This window comes from Cherax quadricarinatus, chromosome 59 (genome assembly GCF_038502225.1).
Source record: "Cherax quadricarinatus isolate ZL_2023a chromosome 59, ASM3850222v1, whole genome shotgun sequence".
NCBI lineage: Eukaryota > Metazoa > Arthropoda > Malacostraca > Decapoda > Parastacidae > Cherax > Cherax quadricarinatus.
This window is the reverse complement of record NC_091350.1, coordinates 13,015,889-13,032,349: the sequence shown is the minus strand read 5'-3', so window position 1 is coordinate 13,032,349 and position 16,461 is coordinate 13,015,889. Positions and strand designations below refer to the sequence as shown.

The 16,461-nt window shown below is 45.4% G+C and overlaps 1 protein-coding gene across 5 annotated transcripts in view; it reads left to right on the top strand.

Annotated features, from left to right (window-relative positions):
• Window positions 1–16,461, top strand: part of LOC128698719 (centrosomal protein of 135 kDa) — a 385,751-nt gene that overhangs the window by 96,606 nt on the left and 272,684 nt on the right. For all 5 annotated transcript variants that reach the window (XM_070097740.1, XM_070097743.1, XM_070097744.1 and 2 more), the window contains 2 exons: window positions 6,618–6,792; window positions 15,349–15,526. In XM_070097740.1, the coding sequence (XP_069953841.1) occupies window positions 6,618–6,792; window positions 15,349–15,526 (353 nt within the window). The remainder of the gene's footprint in view (window positions 1–6,617; window positions 6,793–15,348; window positions 15,527–16,461) is intronic.

The window sequence follows — 16,461 nt, the reverse complement described above, 5'->3', positions numbered from 1 at the left end:
ACCACCACCTTCACTCCACCAACCACCACTCCCACCTCCACTCCCACCACCACTCCACCACCACCTCACCACCACCACCACCCACCCACCACCACCCCACCACTCCCCACCCCACCCCACCACCACTCCACCACCACCACCCCACCACCACCACCCCACCCACCACCACTCCCACCACCACCACTCCCACTCCCCACTCACTCCCACTCCCACCACCACCCACCACCACCACTCCCACCACCACTCACCACTCTCTACCACCACCCACCACCACCACTACTCCCACCAATCCACCACCACCCACACCACCACCACCACCACCACCACCCCACCACCACCACCACCACCGCCCCACCACTACTCCCACCACCACCACCCCACCACCACCGCCCACCACCACCTCTAGCACCACCACTCCCCACCACCACCACCACTGCCCAGCCACCACCACCACTCCCACCACACCACTCACCACCACCACTCCACCACCACTACCACTACTACTCCGCTACTCCCACTACCAGCTCACTCACTCACTTTACTCACTACCAATACTCCACTCTAACACAACCACCACTCACTCTACCACCACCACTTCACCCACTACCACCACACTCTACCATCTCACCACCACCACCTGCACACCACTGCTCCACCACTAATCCCACCAACCACCACTACCACCACCACTCACCACCACTCTACCACCACCCACCACCATGACTCCCACCACTCCCACTCACCACTCTACCACCACCACCACACTCCACCATCACCACCACCACCACTCTACCACACCACCACTCCACCACCGCCACTCCCACCACCACCCACCACCACCACCACCACCACCACCACTCCACCACCACCACCACCACCACCACCCCACCACCACCACCCACCACCACCACCCACCACCCCACCACCACCACCACCCCACCACCCACCACCACCACCCACCACCACCACCACTCTCCACCACCACCACTCCCACCGCCACCCCACCACCCCACCACTCCACCTCCACCACTCACCACTACTCTCACTTCACCACCTCCACCACCACCACCAATCCCACTCCACCACCACCACCACTCCCACCACCACCACCACCCCACCACTCCACACCACCACCACCCACCACCCCACCACCACCACCCCACCACCACCACCACCACCACCACTCCCACCACCCCACTCCCACCACCACCTCCACCCCACCACCCACCACCACTCCACCCACCACCACCACCACCACCACCACCTACCACCACCTCACCACCACCACTCCACCACCCAACTTCACCACTACCACCCACTACCACTCTAGCACCACTCACTCCTACCACCACCACTCACCACCACCACTCCACCACCAATCCCACCACCGCCACCCACCACACCACCACCACTCCACCACCACCACCTCCCACCACCACCACCTACACTCCCACCTCACCACTCCCACCGGGCCACTCACCTATACCACCACCACCCCACACCACCGCCACCACCCCACCACCACTCCCACCACCACCACCACTCCCACAACCAACACTCACCCCACCACCACCACTCCACCACTGAATTACTACTCACCACCAACCACTACCACTACCACCACTCCCACCACCACCACCACCACCACTCACCACCCCACCACCACCACCACCAACCCCACCCCACCTCACCACCACCACCCCACCTCACCACCACCACCCCACCACCACCACCTCACCACCACCACCACCTCCACCACCACCACTCCACCACCACCACCCCACCACCCCACCACCCCACCACCACCACTCCACCACCACCCCACCACCACCCACCACTCCACCACCACCACCACTCCCACCACCCACTGCCACCACCGCCTGCACCATCACCACCACCACCCACCACCACCACTCCCACCACCACCACCCCACCACCACCCACCACCACCACCACCACCACCACCACCACCCCACCGGGCTCCCACCACCACCACCACCACCACCCCACCACCACTCCCACCATCACCACCCCACCACCACCACCACCCCACCACCACCTCACCACCACCACCAATCACACCACCTCCACTCCCACCACCTCCACCGCTACCACCACTCACTACCACCGCCACTCACCACTCCCACTCATCACTACCACCCCACCACCACCACCTCCCACCACTCCCAACCACCACTCACTCTACCACCACCACCCCACCACCACCACCACCTCCATACCACCGCCACCACCCACCACCACCCACCACTCACCACCACCAACACTCCACAACCACCACCACTCCCACCACCACCACTCCAACCACCACCACTCCCACCACCACCTGCACCACCACCACCCCACCACCACCACCCATCACCACTCACTCCCACCACCACTCACCAATCCCACTCTACACCACCACCACCACCACTCCCACCACCACCCCACCACCACCACCACTCCCACCACCACCACCACCCCACCACCACCACCACTCCACCACCACCACTCCCACCACCACCACTCCCACCACCACCACTCCACCACCCACCACCGCCACCACTCCCACCACCACTCCACCACCACCACCAATCGACCCACCACCACCTCCACCACCACCACCTGCACCATCACAACAACCACTACCACTCCCACTACCACTCCACTCTCTTCCTCCACCACCACTCCCCACTCACCACTCCCACCACCACCCCACCACCACCACCACCACCACCACCACCCCACTCACCACTCACCACTCTACCACCACCTAACACCACTCCCACCACTACCGTCACCACCCACCACCACCACCACCACCACCACCACCACCACCACCAGCACCCACCACCACTCCCACCACCGCACCACCACCACCTCCACCACCACCACCACCACCACCACCACCACCACCACTCTACTACCTCTAACACTGCCACCACCATCACCACACACTCCACCACCACTCTGCCACCACTCCCACCTCACCACTCCCACACCACCACTCCACTCCCACCACCACCGCCACCACCACCACCACCACCACTCCCACCACCCCACCACCACCACCACCACCACCACCCCCACCACCACCCACCACCCCACCACCACCACTCCTGCACCACCACCGCTCCACCACCCCACCACCACTCCACCACTCACTCACCCCACCACCACTCACTCCTTCCACCACCACTCCTCTCTACCACCACTACCTACCACCCACCACCACCACCGCCACCACCACCCACCACCACCACCGCACACCCCACCACCACTCACGACCATCACTCTACCACCACCACTCCGCCATCACCACTCCACCACCACTCACTCCACCACCGCAACCACCACCATCTCCCCACCACCGCGACCTCACCACCACCACCACCCACCACCGCCACTACCACCACCACCTGCACCACCACCACCACCTGCACCACCACCACCACCGCCACCACCACCACCACCACCACTCCTACCACCACTCCCACTCACTCACTCCCACCACCAGTCCCACCACTCACCCCACCACCACCACTCCACCTCCACCACCACTACCACCACTCCCACCACCGCCACCACCACCTCCACCCACCACCACTCCACCACCACCACGCCCACTCCACCACCACCACCACCTCCACCACCACCACCTGCCCACTCACCACCCCACCATCACTCACCACTCACCCCATCACACCAGCACCACCACCACCACTCCACCACCACCACCACCACTCACCACCACCACTCCCACCACACCACCACCTGCACCACCACCACCAACACACCACCACCACCACCACCACTCACAACACTCACCACTAGTCCCACCACCACTCCCACCACCACCACTCCCCACCCCACCACCACCACCACTCCACCACCACCGCCACCACCACCCACCCCACCACCACCGCTCCCACCACTCCCACCACCACAACCACCACCACCTGCCACCACCACCACCACCACCCACCACCGCACTCTACTCACCACCACTCCCACCACCACCACTCCCTGCTCAACTTCTGGTTAGTGTGATTTTGTAAATAGTCCAAGTCGGAGCGAAACGTCGTAGTAAGCTCCTCTCTTCTATGTGCGGGTTATTTGTGTATCATTCCAGTCACGGTATTGTGCGTTTTTTTTGTTTTTTCAGGTCATTTGAATTGTGATGCTGTGCTCTTCTGGAAAGACAGCTAAAAAATGAGTGATGGTGAACATGTTTCCTTCTCTGGATTATCCTTCCTCGTGGGACTGGCCGGTGTCTTAAAAAAGTAATAAGGTTTGCAGTGGATACCAGTGAATTGCCTGGATGCTAGTGAGGGGCTCTTGATTCAGGGAATTGAATCTGTCCTCTCTTTCCTTGGATCTAACCTGATTATTGCCTATTTCCCCAAATACTGTTTAACCCCTATGGGTTTATCATTCCCCCTCTGGAAAGTAATAATAAATGATGTCAAGTCATAATTATTAGGACAAGCATGCACACCTTGTGTCATGGAATGACTCCAAACATATTATTAACCCTTTGACTGTTTCGGTCGTATATATGCGTCTTACGAGCCACCGTGTTTGACCTATATATACTCATAAATTCTGTTAGCTTCAAGTCAAGCAGGAGAAAGCTGGTAGGCCCACATGTGAGAGAATGGGTCTGTGTGGTCAGTGTGCACCATATAAAAAAAATCCTGCAGGATGCAGTGCATAATGAGAAAAATAAAACTCTGACCGTTTTTTTTTTTAATTCAAATGCCTACTTTGTGGTCTATTTTTGTATAGTATTTATGGTTGTATTGTCGTTTTCTTGGTCTTATTTAATAGAATGGGAAACATATTATAGAAATAGAGGTGATTTTGATTGATTTTATTATAAAAAGAACCTTGAAATGGAGCTCAAAGTAGAGGAAATGTTTGATTTTTGCCAATGTTCAAAAGTAAACAAATGATGTCATTGTCCAATAAATGTCCAACTAGCCATTCTAATATGCAGTCATGAATGGGTTGATGTTATTTATACAATTATTACAGTATTACAGTAGTCTGCATAACAGTAAATCTTCTATTTTTTGTTTGAATAAAAATTCAAAATAGAAAGCAAGAGTAATATCAGAGGGGCCTGGAGACATGACTGATGAACAAAGAAAATGTTATTTTAGAGCCAGGAATGTCTGCATTGTTCATTCTGGACCTTATTTTGAAATTGTCATATTTTTTAATTTTCGTGAAATTGGCCAAATTGAAAATTTCTGACCACGTTATTGGGTAGTTGAAATCGGTAAATGGGCAGTTTCTTGTACTCAATCGATAGAAAAAACGGAGTTCTAAAGAAATAGCTATGAGTTTGGTCGACTGGAACAATGGAATTAGCCGAAAATAGGGCTCAAAGTGGACGATATCGCTGATTTGTAAATATCGCTGAGGTCGCTAACTTCGTGAGAGCGTAATTCCGTCAGTTTTCCATCAAATTCTTTTTTTTGGTGTCATTACAATCGGGAAAAGATTCTCTATCATTCCATAAGAAAAAAAAATTTTTTTTTTTTTAAATTTTGCGACACCAGTAAACACCTGATTATTGGGGGTTGCGACAGCCAAGGGGTTAAATATCCATTGGAGACTGAGTCTGGAAACTGGAGTCATCCAGTAGTCATTAAAGTCTGTGGCTTTAGTCCCACTCTTTGAAGATGGCAGTAACGACTGTGTCTCACAAGGCAAGATGATGCAAAGAAAAAACCACATTTGCCATCATTCATTCTATTGCTGTCTTTCCAGAAGTATGCTGATGACATCACAATTCAGATTTCCCTCCAACTGCAACATTCCCATCCATCCTTCAGAGTGCAGGCACTGCCCTTCCTACCTATATACTGTAATTCAGAGACTACAGAACATGGATTACTACAAAATATAAATTGCTGTATTGCTTTATGAATTATAGGCAGTAGCAGCCTGGATGGTTAGGTAACCACCAGAAAATATGCTAGCTCTTGAAAATTATTGATATGTATTCTAAATATAAAGTAATTAAGAAAGCACATAGTGTTATTTAAGATCATGGATTACCTGAACCCTACAGGGAGAGAAGGTGCACTGGATTCTTGACAGCAAAAGATAATTACATCATTTTTTATGGTCCCTCTGTTTTACACATTGCTTTTTGTGTTGCAATAAACTCTTGATATAACGGACTAATTGGGAAGCAGGTGGCTGGTAAAGATGAGTGTGATGGTGGGTAGAAATAAAGTTGAAGAATTAGACACAAGTGCAACATCTGGTTATCTTTATTTGTAGACATTTTACCAACAAATGCCCAGATGTTGCACATGTATTTAATTCTTCATCTTGTCGGTATTGTATACCATCAGTGTACAGAAATAAGATTGTTGTGTCATGATCGTAATGATAACAAACGGTTCTGAAATCAACTGATATTGTCTGCTGTTTCCTAAAGAAATGACCCAGTGAAATTTGTCCTGTATTTCCAAAGTCCTTTAAATCAAGGGTTTGCTATATCTGTTTAAGTGTCATATCTAACAAGATAAATAGATGATATTGAAAGTGAAATAACCAATCACCGGATAATGTGTGATCTAAATAATGTATGCTTTTAGGTGTGGGTGTGCTGGTGGTCAGAGTCAAAGTAACAACAACTATAACAACAATGCTTATCTGGCTGACCTGTTGAGGATGACAGACCAGAAGCTGCTTGACCTACAACAGGAGGTGGAGCGCAGTCAGCGGTATGCCAAGGAGAATGAAAATCATTGTACAACACTCAAGAAACAGGTGAGTTGACCATAGAAGTCTGTACTTGTTGTTGATCACTTAGTAAATGCAACAGCAACTGATTACTTATTGGAACTTAGAAGTGTCTGAGGAGAGTTGTATAGTATTGATTTATGTGACTATTAAGTGGGAGGTGAAAAAAAATCTTGGTAATTTTCAAACAATCCCACATGAAGATCATCAAACAGTAGGTAAAAGTACTGCCTCATAGTGCCATAGATTCCTTAAAACACAGTGGTATCATGTTTGGCTCACAACTAGAGTACAAGAAGCAAACCCCAGTCAAGGAGAAATATGTGTGTATGTTTCTTGACATCTGCTGCCACTGTTACCTAGAAGTAAATACAGTACCTGGAGTTAGTTGATCATTGTGGCTTACATCATGGGTAATGACATAAAAATTGATGGAAATAAGCCACATTACTTGGCTTTCTTGAGTTAGCCAGGGTTATTATTCCTTTGGTGGTACCAGTCCAAATAAAGTCATTATTTTCCTCTTACCTTCTGTTTTATTTTCTCCATGTGAGTTTGTACTATTGTGTTGGAAAAAAATTTAATCATGAACATATTATCCAGTCATCAGTTTCTTCAAGATAATATCATATCCTCTGTTTTTTAAATGGGGTGAAAAAACCAAACTAGCAGGTCAGCAGCTGTTTAACTGATCCTGTTTCTTGACAAAGCCCCATCACTGCCTTCAGAGATGACTCCCACTCTGTGCTTTAGCTCTTGTAGGTGCTGTATCAGCTTCACTGTTTACTCCCTTCAAGGAAAGGTGGGTTTTTTTATTGCTGGTAAAGGGCTCTTCATCCAAGTGAGTGTAAAAAGGAAGCCTGTAATTGTTTTACATGATGGTAGGATTGCTGGTGTCTTATGTCTGTCTCATAAACATGCAAGATTTCAGGTATGTCTTGCTACTTCTACATACACGTAGGTCACACTAAACATACATGGACACGTTTATGTATACACTCATCTGAGATATCTTTGATTTTATCTTAATAGTTTTTGTTCTTATTGCTTATCCTTTCATATTCTTGGGGAAGTGAAATAAGAATCTTTCCTCCGTAAGCCACATGTGTTGTAAAAGTCAGTTAAAATGCCCGGAACAATGGGCTAGTAACCCCTTTTTCCGTATAGCCTACTAAAAGAAAAAAGAAGAAAACTGTCAAAGTGGGATGTTTGAATGTGTGTGGATGTTGTGTGAATGATAAGAAAGAGATGATTGTGTAAGTTAGGAATCAGAAGAAGCTGGATGTCCTGGCTTTAAGTCAAACAAAGCTGAAGGGGATGGGAGAGTTTCAGTGGGGAGAAATTAATGGGATTAGGTCAGGGGTTTCAAATAGAGTTAGAGCTAAAGAAGGAGTAGCAATAATTTTGAAGGATAAGTTATGGCCAGAAAAGAGGGAATATAAATGTATAAATTCAAGGGTTATGTGGAGTAAAATAAGGGTTGGATGTGAAAAGTGGGTTATAGTAAGTGTTTATGCACCTGGCAAAGAGAGAAGTGTAGAAGAGAGAGATTATGGGAAATGTTGAGTGAGTGCATGGGGAGTTTTAAACCAAGTGAGAGAATACTTGTGGTTGGGGATCTCAATGCTGAAGTGGGTAAAAATGTTGTGGAGGGAGTAGTAGGTAAATTTGGGGTGCCAGGGGTGAATGAAAATGGGGAGTCTTTAATTGAGCTATGCGTAGAAAGAGGTTTGGTAATAAGTAATAAATTTTTTTTTTTTTTTTTTTTCAACAAGTCGGCCGTCTCCCACCGAGGCAGGGTGACCCAAAAAAGAAAGAAAATCCCCAAAAAGAAAATACTTTCATCATCATTCAACACTTTCACCACACTCGCACATTATCACTGTTTTTGCAGAGGTGCTCAGAATACAACAGTCTAGAAGCATACACATATAAAGATACACAACATATCCCTCCAAACTGCCAATATCCCAAACCCCTCCTTTAAAGTGCAGGCATTGTACTTCCCATTTCCAGGACTCAAGTCCGACTATATGAAAATAACCGGTTTCCCTGAATCCCTTCACTAAATATTACCCTGCTCACACTCCAACAGATCGTCAGGTCCCAAGTACCATTCGTCTCCATTCACTCCTATCTAACACGCTCACGCACGCTTGCTGGAAGTCCAAGCCCCTTACCCACAAAACCTCCTTTACCCCCTCTCTCCAACCCTTTCGAGGACGACCCCTACCCCGCCTTCCTTCCCCTATAGATTTATATGCTTTCCATGTCATTCTACTGTGATCCATTCTCTCTAAATGACCAAACCACCTCAACAACCCCTCTTCTGCCCTCTGACTAATACTTTTATTAACTCCACACCTTCTCCTAATTTCCACACTCCGAATTTTCTGCATAATATTTACACCACACATTGCCCTTAAACAGGACATCTCCGCTGCCTCCAACCGTCTCCTCGCTGCTGCATTTACCACCCAAGCTTCACACCCATATAAGAGTGTTGGTACTACTATACTTTCATACATTCCCTTCTTTGCCTCCATAGATAACGTTTTTTGACTCCACATATACCTCAATGCACCACTCACCTTTTTTCCCTCATCAATTCTATGATTAACCTCATCCTTCATAAATCCATCCGCCGACACGTCAACTCCCAAGTATCTGAAAACATTCACTTCTTCCATACTCCTCCTCCCCAATTTGATATCCAATTTTTCTTTATCTAAATCATTTGACACCCTCATCACCTTACTCTTTTCTATGTTCACTTTCAACTTTCTACCTTTACACACATTCCCAAACTCATCCACTAACCTTTGCAATTTTTCTTTAGAATCTCCCATAAGCACAGTATCATCAGCAAAAAGTAACTGTGTCAATTCCCATTTTGAATTTGATTCCCCATAATTTAATCCCACCCCTCTCCCAAACACCCTAGCATTTACTTCCTTTACAACCCCATCTATAAATATATTAAACAACCATGGTGACATTACACATCCCTGTCTAAGACCTACTTTTACCGGGAAGTAGTCTCCCTCTCTTCTACACACCCTAACCTGAGCCTCACTATCCTCATAAAAACTCTTTACAGCATTTAATAACTTACCACCTATTCCATATACTTGCAACATCTGCCACATTGCTCCTCTATCCACTCTATCATATGCCTTTTCTAAATCCATAAATGCAATAAAAACTTCCCTATCTTTATCTAAATACTGTTCACATATATGCTTCAATGTAAACACCTGATCTACACATCCCCTACCCACTCTAAAACCTCCTTGCTCATCCGCAATCCTACATTCTGTCTTACCTCTAATTCTTTCAATTATAACCCTACCGTACACTTTTCCTGGTATACTCAGTAAGCTTATTCCTCTATAATTTTTACAGTCTCTTTTGTCCCCTTTCCCTTTATATAAAGGGACTATACATGCTCTCTGCCAATCCCTAGGTACCTTCCCCTCTTTCATACATTTATTAAACAAAAGTACCAACCACTCCAACACTATATCCCCCCCTGCTTTTAACATTTCTGTCATGATCCCATCAGTTCCAGCTGCTTTACCCCCTTTCATTTTACGTAATGCCTCACGTACCTCCCCCACACTTACATTCTGCTCTTCTTCATTCCTAAAAGATGGTATACCTCCCTGACCAGTGCATGAAATTACTGCCTCTGTTTCTTCCTTAACATTTAAAAGTTCCTCAAAATATTCTCGCCATCTACCCAATACCTCCATCTCCCCATCTACTAACTCCCCTACTCTGTTTTTAACTGACAAATCCATATTTTCCCTAGGCTTTCTTAACTTGTTTAACTCACTCCAAAATTTTTTCTTATTTTCATTAAAATTTCTTGACAGTGCCTCTCCCACTCTATCATCTGCTCTCCTTTTGCACTCTCTCACCACTCTCTTTACCTTTATTTTACTCTCCATAAAAAAAAAAAAAGGATAAAAAAAAGAGGATAAATAAGTATACTAGGTATGATATAGCACATGATGAAAGTAGTTTGTTAGATTATGTATTGGTGGATAAAAGGTTGATGGGTAGGTTTCAGAATGTACATTTATAAAGGGGCAACGGATATATCAGATCATTATTTAGTTGTAGCTATAGTTAGAGTAAGAGGTAGATGGGACAAAAAAAAAAATGGCAACAGCAAGTAAGAGAGAGGTGAAAGTGTATAAACTAAGGGAGGAGGAAGTTAGGGTGAGATATAAGCAACTATTGGCAGAAAGATGGGCTAGTGCAAGTATGAGTAGTGGGGGGGGTTGAAGAGGGTTGGAATAATTTTAAAGTTTGTGGCGAAAGGAAGGTGGGTGCAGGAAGAAAGAGGAGTGATTGGTGGAAAGATGAAGTAAAGGGTGTGATAAAAGACAAAAAGGTAGCTTATGAGAGGTTTTTACTAAGCAGAAGTGTTATAAGAAGAGCAGAGTATATGCAGAGTAAAAGAAAGTTGAAGAGAGTGGTGAGAGAGTGCAAAAGGAGAGCACATGAAAGAGTGGGAGAGGCACTGTCAAGAAATTTTGATGAAAATAAGAAAAAAATTTGGAGTGAGATAAACAAGGTAAGAAGGCCTAGGGAATGAATGGATATGTCAGTTAAAAACAGAGTAGTGGAGTTAGTAGATGGGGAGCTGGAGGTATTGGGAAGATGGTGGGAATATTTTGAGGAACTTTTAAATGTCGATGAAGAAAGGGAGGCGGTAATTTCCTGCACTCGTCAGGGAGGTATAACATCTTCTAGGAGTGAAGAAGAGCAAGATGTGAGTGTGGGAGAAGTGCGTGAGGCATTACTTAGAATGAAAGGGGGTAAAGCAGCTGGAATTGACTGGATCATGACAGAAGTGTTAAAAGCAGGGGGGGATATAGTGTTGGAGTGGTTGGTATTTTTGTTTAATAAGTATATGAAAGAGTGGAAGGTACCTAGGGATTGGCAGAGAGCATGTATAGTTCCTTTATATAAAGGGAAGGGGGACTAAAGAGATTGTAAAAATTATTATAGGTAGGGGGTGTGTGGACCAGGTGTTTACAGTGAAACATATAAGTGAACAGTATTTAGATAAGGCTAAAGAGGTCTTTGTGGCATTTATGGATTTGGAAAAGGCGTATGACAGGGTGGATAGGGGGGCAATGTGGCAGATGTTGCAAGTGTATGGTGTAGGAGGTAGGTTACTGAAAGCAGTGAAGAGTTTTTACGAGGATAGTGAGGCTCAAGTTAGAGTATGTAGGAAAGAGGGAAATTATTTCCCAGTAAAAGTAGGCCTTAGACAAGGATGTGTGATGTCACCGTGGTTGTTTAATATATTTATAGATGGGGTTGTAAGAGAAGTAAATGCGAGGGTCTTGACAAGAGGCGTGGAGTTAAAAGATAAAGAATCACACACAAAGTGGGAGTTGTCACAGCTGCTCTTTGCTGATGACACTGTGCTCTTGGGAGATTCTGAAGAGAAGTTGCAGAGATTGGTGGATGAATTTGGTAGGGTGTGCAAAAGAAGAAAATTAAAGGTGAATACAGGAAAGAGTAAGGTTATGAGGATAACAAAAAGATTAGGTGATGAAAGATTGAATATCAGATTCGAGGGAGAGAGTATGGAGGAGGTGAATGTATTCAGATATTTGGGAGTGGACGTGTCAGTGGATGGGTCTATGAAAGATGAGGTGAATCATAGAATTGATGAGGGAAAAAGAGTGAGTGGTGCACTTAGGAGTCTGTGGAGACAAAGAACTTTGTCCTTGGAGGCAAAGAGGGGAATGTATGAGAGTATAGTTTTACCAACGCTCTTATATGGGTGTGAAGCGTGGGTGATGAATGTTGCAGCGAGGAGAAGGCTGGAGGCAGTGGAGATGTCATGTCTGAGGGCAATGTGTGGTGTGAATATAATGCAGAGAATTTGTAGTTTGGAAGTTAGGAGGAGGTGCGGGATTACCAAAACTGTTGTCCAGAGGGCTGAGGAAGGGTTGTTGAGGTGGTTCGGACATGTAGAGAGAATGGAGCGAAACAGAATGACTTCAAGAGTGTATCAGTCTGTAGTGGAAGGAAGGCGGGGTAGGGGTCGGCCTAGGAAAGGTTGGAGAGAGGGGGTAAAGGAGGTTTTGTGTGCGAGGGGCTTGGACTTCCAGCAGGTATGCATGAGCGTGTTTGATAGGAGTGAATGGAGACAAATGGTTTTTAATACTTGACGTGCTGTTGGAGTGTGAGCAAAGTAACATTTATGAAGGGGTTCAGGGAAACCGGCAGGCCGGACTTGAGTCCTGGAGATGGGAAGTACAGTGCCTGCACTCTGAAGGAGGGGTGTTAATGTTGCAGTTTAAAAACTGTAGTGTAAAGCACCCTTCTGGCAAGACAGTGATGGAGTGAATGATGGTGAAAGTTTTTCTTTTTCGGGCCACCCTGCCTTGGTGGGAATCGGCCAGTGTGATAATAAAATAAAAATAAATTTATTGAGTATACCAGGTAAAGTGTACGGTAAGGCTATTATTGAAAGAATTAGAGGCAAGACAGAGAGTAGGATTGCAGATGAGCAAAGAGGCTTTAGAGTGGGTAAGGGATGTGTGGATCAAGTGTTTACATTGAAGCATATATGTGAACAGTATTTAGATAAAGATAGGGAAGTTTTCATTGCATTTATGGATTTAGAAAAGGTATATGATAAAGTGGATAGGGGAGCAATGTGGCAGATTTTGCAAGTATATGAAATAGGTGGTAAGTTACTAAATGCTGTAAAGAGTTTTTATGAGGATAGTGAGGCTCAGGTTAGGGTGTGTAGAAGAGAGGGAGACTACTTCCCGGTAAAAGTAGGTCTTAGACAGGGATGTATAATGTCACCATTGTTGTTTAATACATTTATAGATGGGGTTGTAAAAGAAGTAAATGCTAGGGTGTTCGGGAGAGCGGTGGGATTAAATTATGGGGAATTAAATACAAAATGGGAGTTGATGCAGCTACTTTTTGCTGATGATACTACGCTTATGGGAGATTCTAAACAAAAGTTGCAAAGGTTAGTGGATGTATTTTGGAATGTGTGTAAAGGTAGAAAGTTGAAAGTGCACATAGATAAGAGTAAGGTGATGAGGGTATCAAACAATTTAGGTAAAGCAAAATTGGATATCACATTGGAGAGAGAGATTATGGAAGAAGTGAATGTTTTCAGATAATTGGGAGTTGACTTGTCAGTGGATGGGTTTATGAAGGATGAGGTTAACTGTAGAATTGATCAAGGAGAAAAGGTGAGTGGTGCGTTGAGGTATCTGTGGAGACAAAAAAGTGTTATCCATGGAGGCAAAGAAAGGAATATATGAAAGTATAGTGGTACCAACACTCTTATATGGGTGTGAAGCATGGGTTGCAAATGCTGCAGCAAGGAGATGGCTGGAGGCAGTGGAGATGTCGTGTCTAAGGGCAATGTGTGGTGTAAATATTATGCAGAGAATTTGTAGTATGGAAATTAGGAGGAGGTGTGGAGTTACTAAAAGTTTTAGTCAGAGGGCTGAAGAAGGATTGTTCAGGTGGTTTGGTCATTTAGAGAGAATGGATCAAAGTAGAATGATTTGGAGAGCATATAAAGCTGTATGGGAAGGAAGGCTGGGTAGAGCTCATTCTTGAAAAGGTTAGAGAGGGTAAAGGAGGTTTCTTGAGCAAGGAGCTTGGACTTCCAGCAAGCATGTGTGAGTGTGTTACATAAGGAGTGAATAGAGATGAATGGTTTTTGGGGCCTGATGAGCTGTTGGAATGTGAGCAGGGTAATATTTTGTGAAGGGATTCAGCGAAACCGGTTAGTCGAACTTGAGTCCTGGAAGTGGGAAGTACAATGCCTGCACTTTAAAGGAGGGGTTTGGGATATTGGCAGTTTGGTGGTTGGCTTTTAAACTGTCGTATTTGAGCGTGTCTGCAAAGACAGTGATTATGTATGAGTGAGGTGAAAGTGTTGAATAAAGATAAAAGTATTTTCTTTTTGGGGATTTTCTTTCTTTTTGGATCACCCTGCCTTGGGAGACGACCAATGTGTTGAAAAGAAAAAATGTTAAATCAGTGTACTAAATAATTTCCATGGTAGACTTAGATCATTGTGTTAAATAATTTAATGGTACATATAATGTATCATTAAGACATGAGCTGGTGTGCAAAATAATGAGGAAACTTGTGTATAGAAGAGAGGAGTTATCCCTGGCAGTGTGTGTGTGTGTCACCAAGATTAGAACAAGTTCTTTGAAATTAAAACTGCTCTGGCAGACCACCTGTATAACTTACACCAGAGTTAATACAGAATTTTTTTCAGTGCATCAGACATATCCTATCAAGGCAAGGTGACTTAAGAAGAAAAACAAAAGTTTTCTTTTTTACATTTAGTAATTTATATAGGAGAAGGGGTTACTAGCCCCTTGATACAGAAATATGATTTGTTAATTAACACCTAGGATTTTTATTGAATGAGTGATGGTGAATATTGTTTCCTCCTTTGGGTTCCCCTGCTTTGGTGGAAAGTATCTGCCTTGGTACAAAAATAAAAAAGTTTTTTTTTTTTATATTTTGAAGAAGTTCTTTACATTCAGCTTTATTTTCTAGATTGCCAACCGAGAAGCAGAGATCAGTAGGCTTCAGGGGTTGTTGGAGGGAGGACGGACAGTAGCAGCTGTGCTAGAGGATAATCGGCTGCAGGCAGCACATGCACACCTCCACCAGTTGCAGCTCCACAATGACATGCTCACCAAAACAAACATTCAACTTGAGAGTAAACTTAAAAGTAAGCTTAAAAAGATGTTTATTGTAGGGCTTTTCCCTTCTTCAAATTTTTAATATATAAATAGGCTTTTAGTATAGGTGCATGTTGAAGTTTGATTGGTCATTTGAATTGTGTGTGTGCGCCTGATACTCATGCATGTAAACATATGTACACACACACACTTTTATACACACTAACAACCACATATAGGCAACTGGAAAGAGATGCACACATTCAGCATGCACACACACTTTGCTTGTGCAAGAAAAATAGCAAATCAGACATACTCAGGAACAGGGCAGGGGAAGGTAAGAAAGGCAGAGGATGCCACCAGCTAGGAGTGATATTAGACAGCATGAGGAACCAGCTGAGGGAGGAGTTTGAAGTGAGGCTCAGTTTCTCTAGAAGGGAAATTGAAGTAGCATGTTTCAAGGTAAGGGAAGAAGAAGATATGGAATAGGCAAATATGGCTAAAATGGCAGTGGAAAGGGCCCTAAAATGGGAGGAAGAAATAAAAAGGATGAGAGAGACCATGTAGGGAGGAACTCTGAGGGAAGAGCATGATGCCATTTTTCCATCTGGATAGCAGGTGATAATGAAAGACAGGAGAAATAGGGGAGGTGGAGTGACTCTCCTAATCAGAAATCCATGGATTTTTGAAGTGAGAGAGATAAACAGACGACCGAAACGTCGTCGTAAGCTTCTCTCTTTTATGTGCGGGTTATTTGTGTATCGTTCCAGTCACGGTATTGTGCCTTTTTGTTATTTATTTAGGAGATGTAGAACTTCATAGCAGGCTCAGTTAATACTAGGAAACCAAAGTACTGTAGTAATTGTAGTGATGTGCAACCCACCCCACCTAATAATAGGAGCCTGTGGCAGGAATATGAACACAACATATGAATATGATAACTTTTTATTGTTAGTTTACCATCTTCAACATAAATACTGGTAAA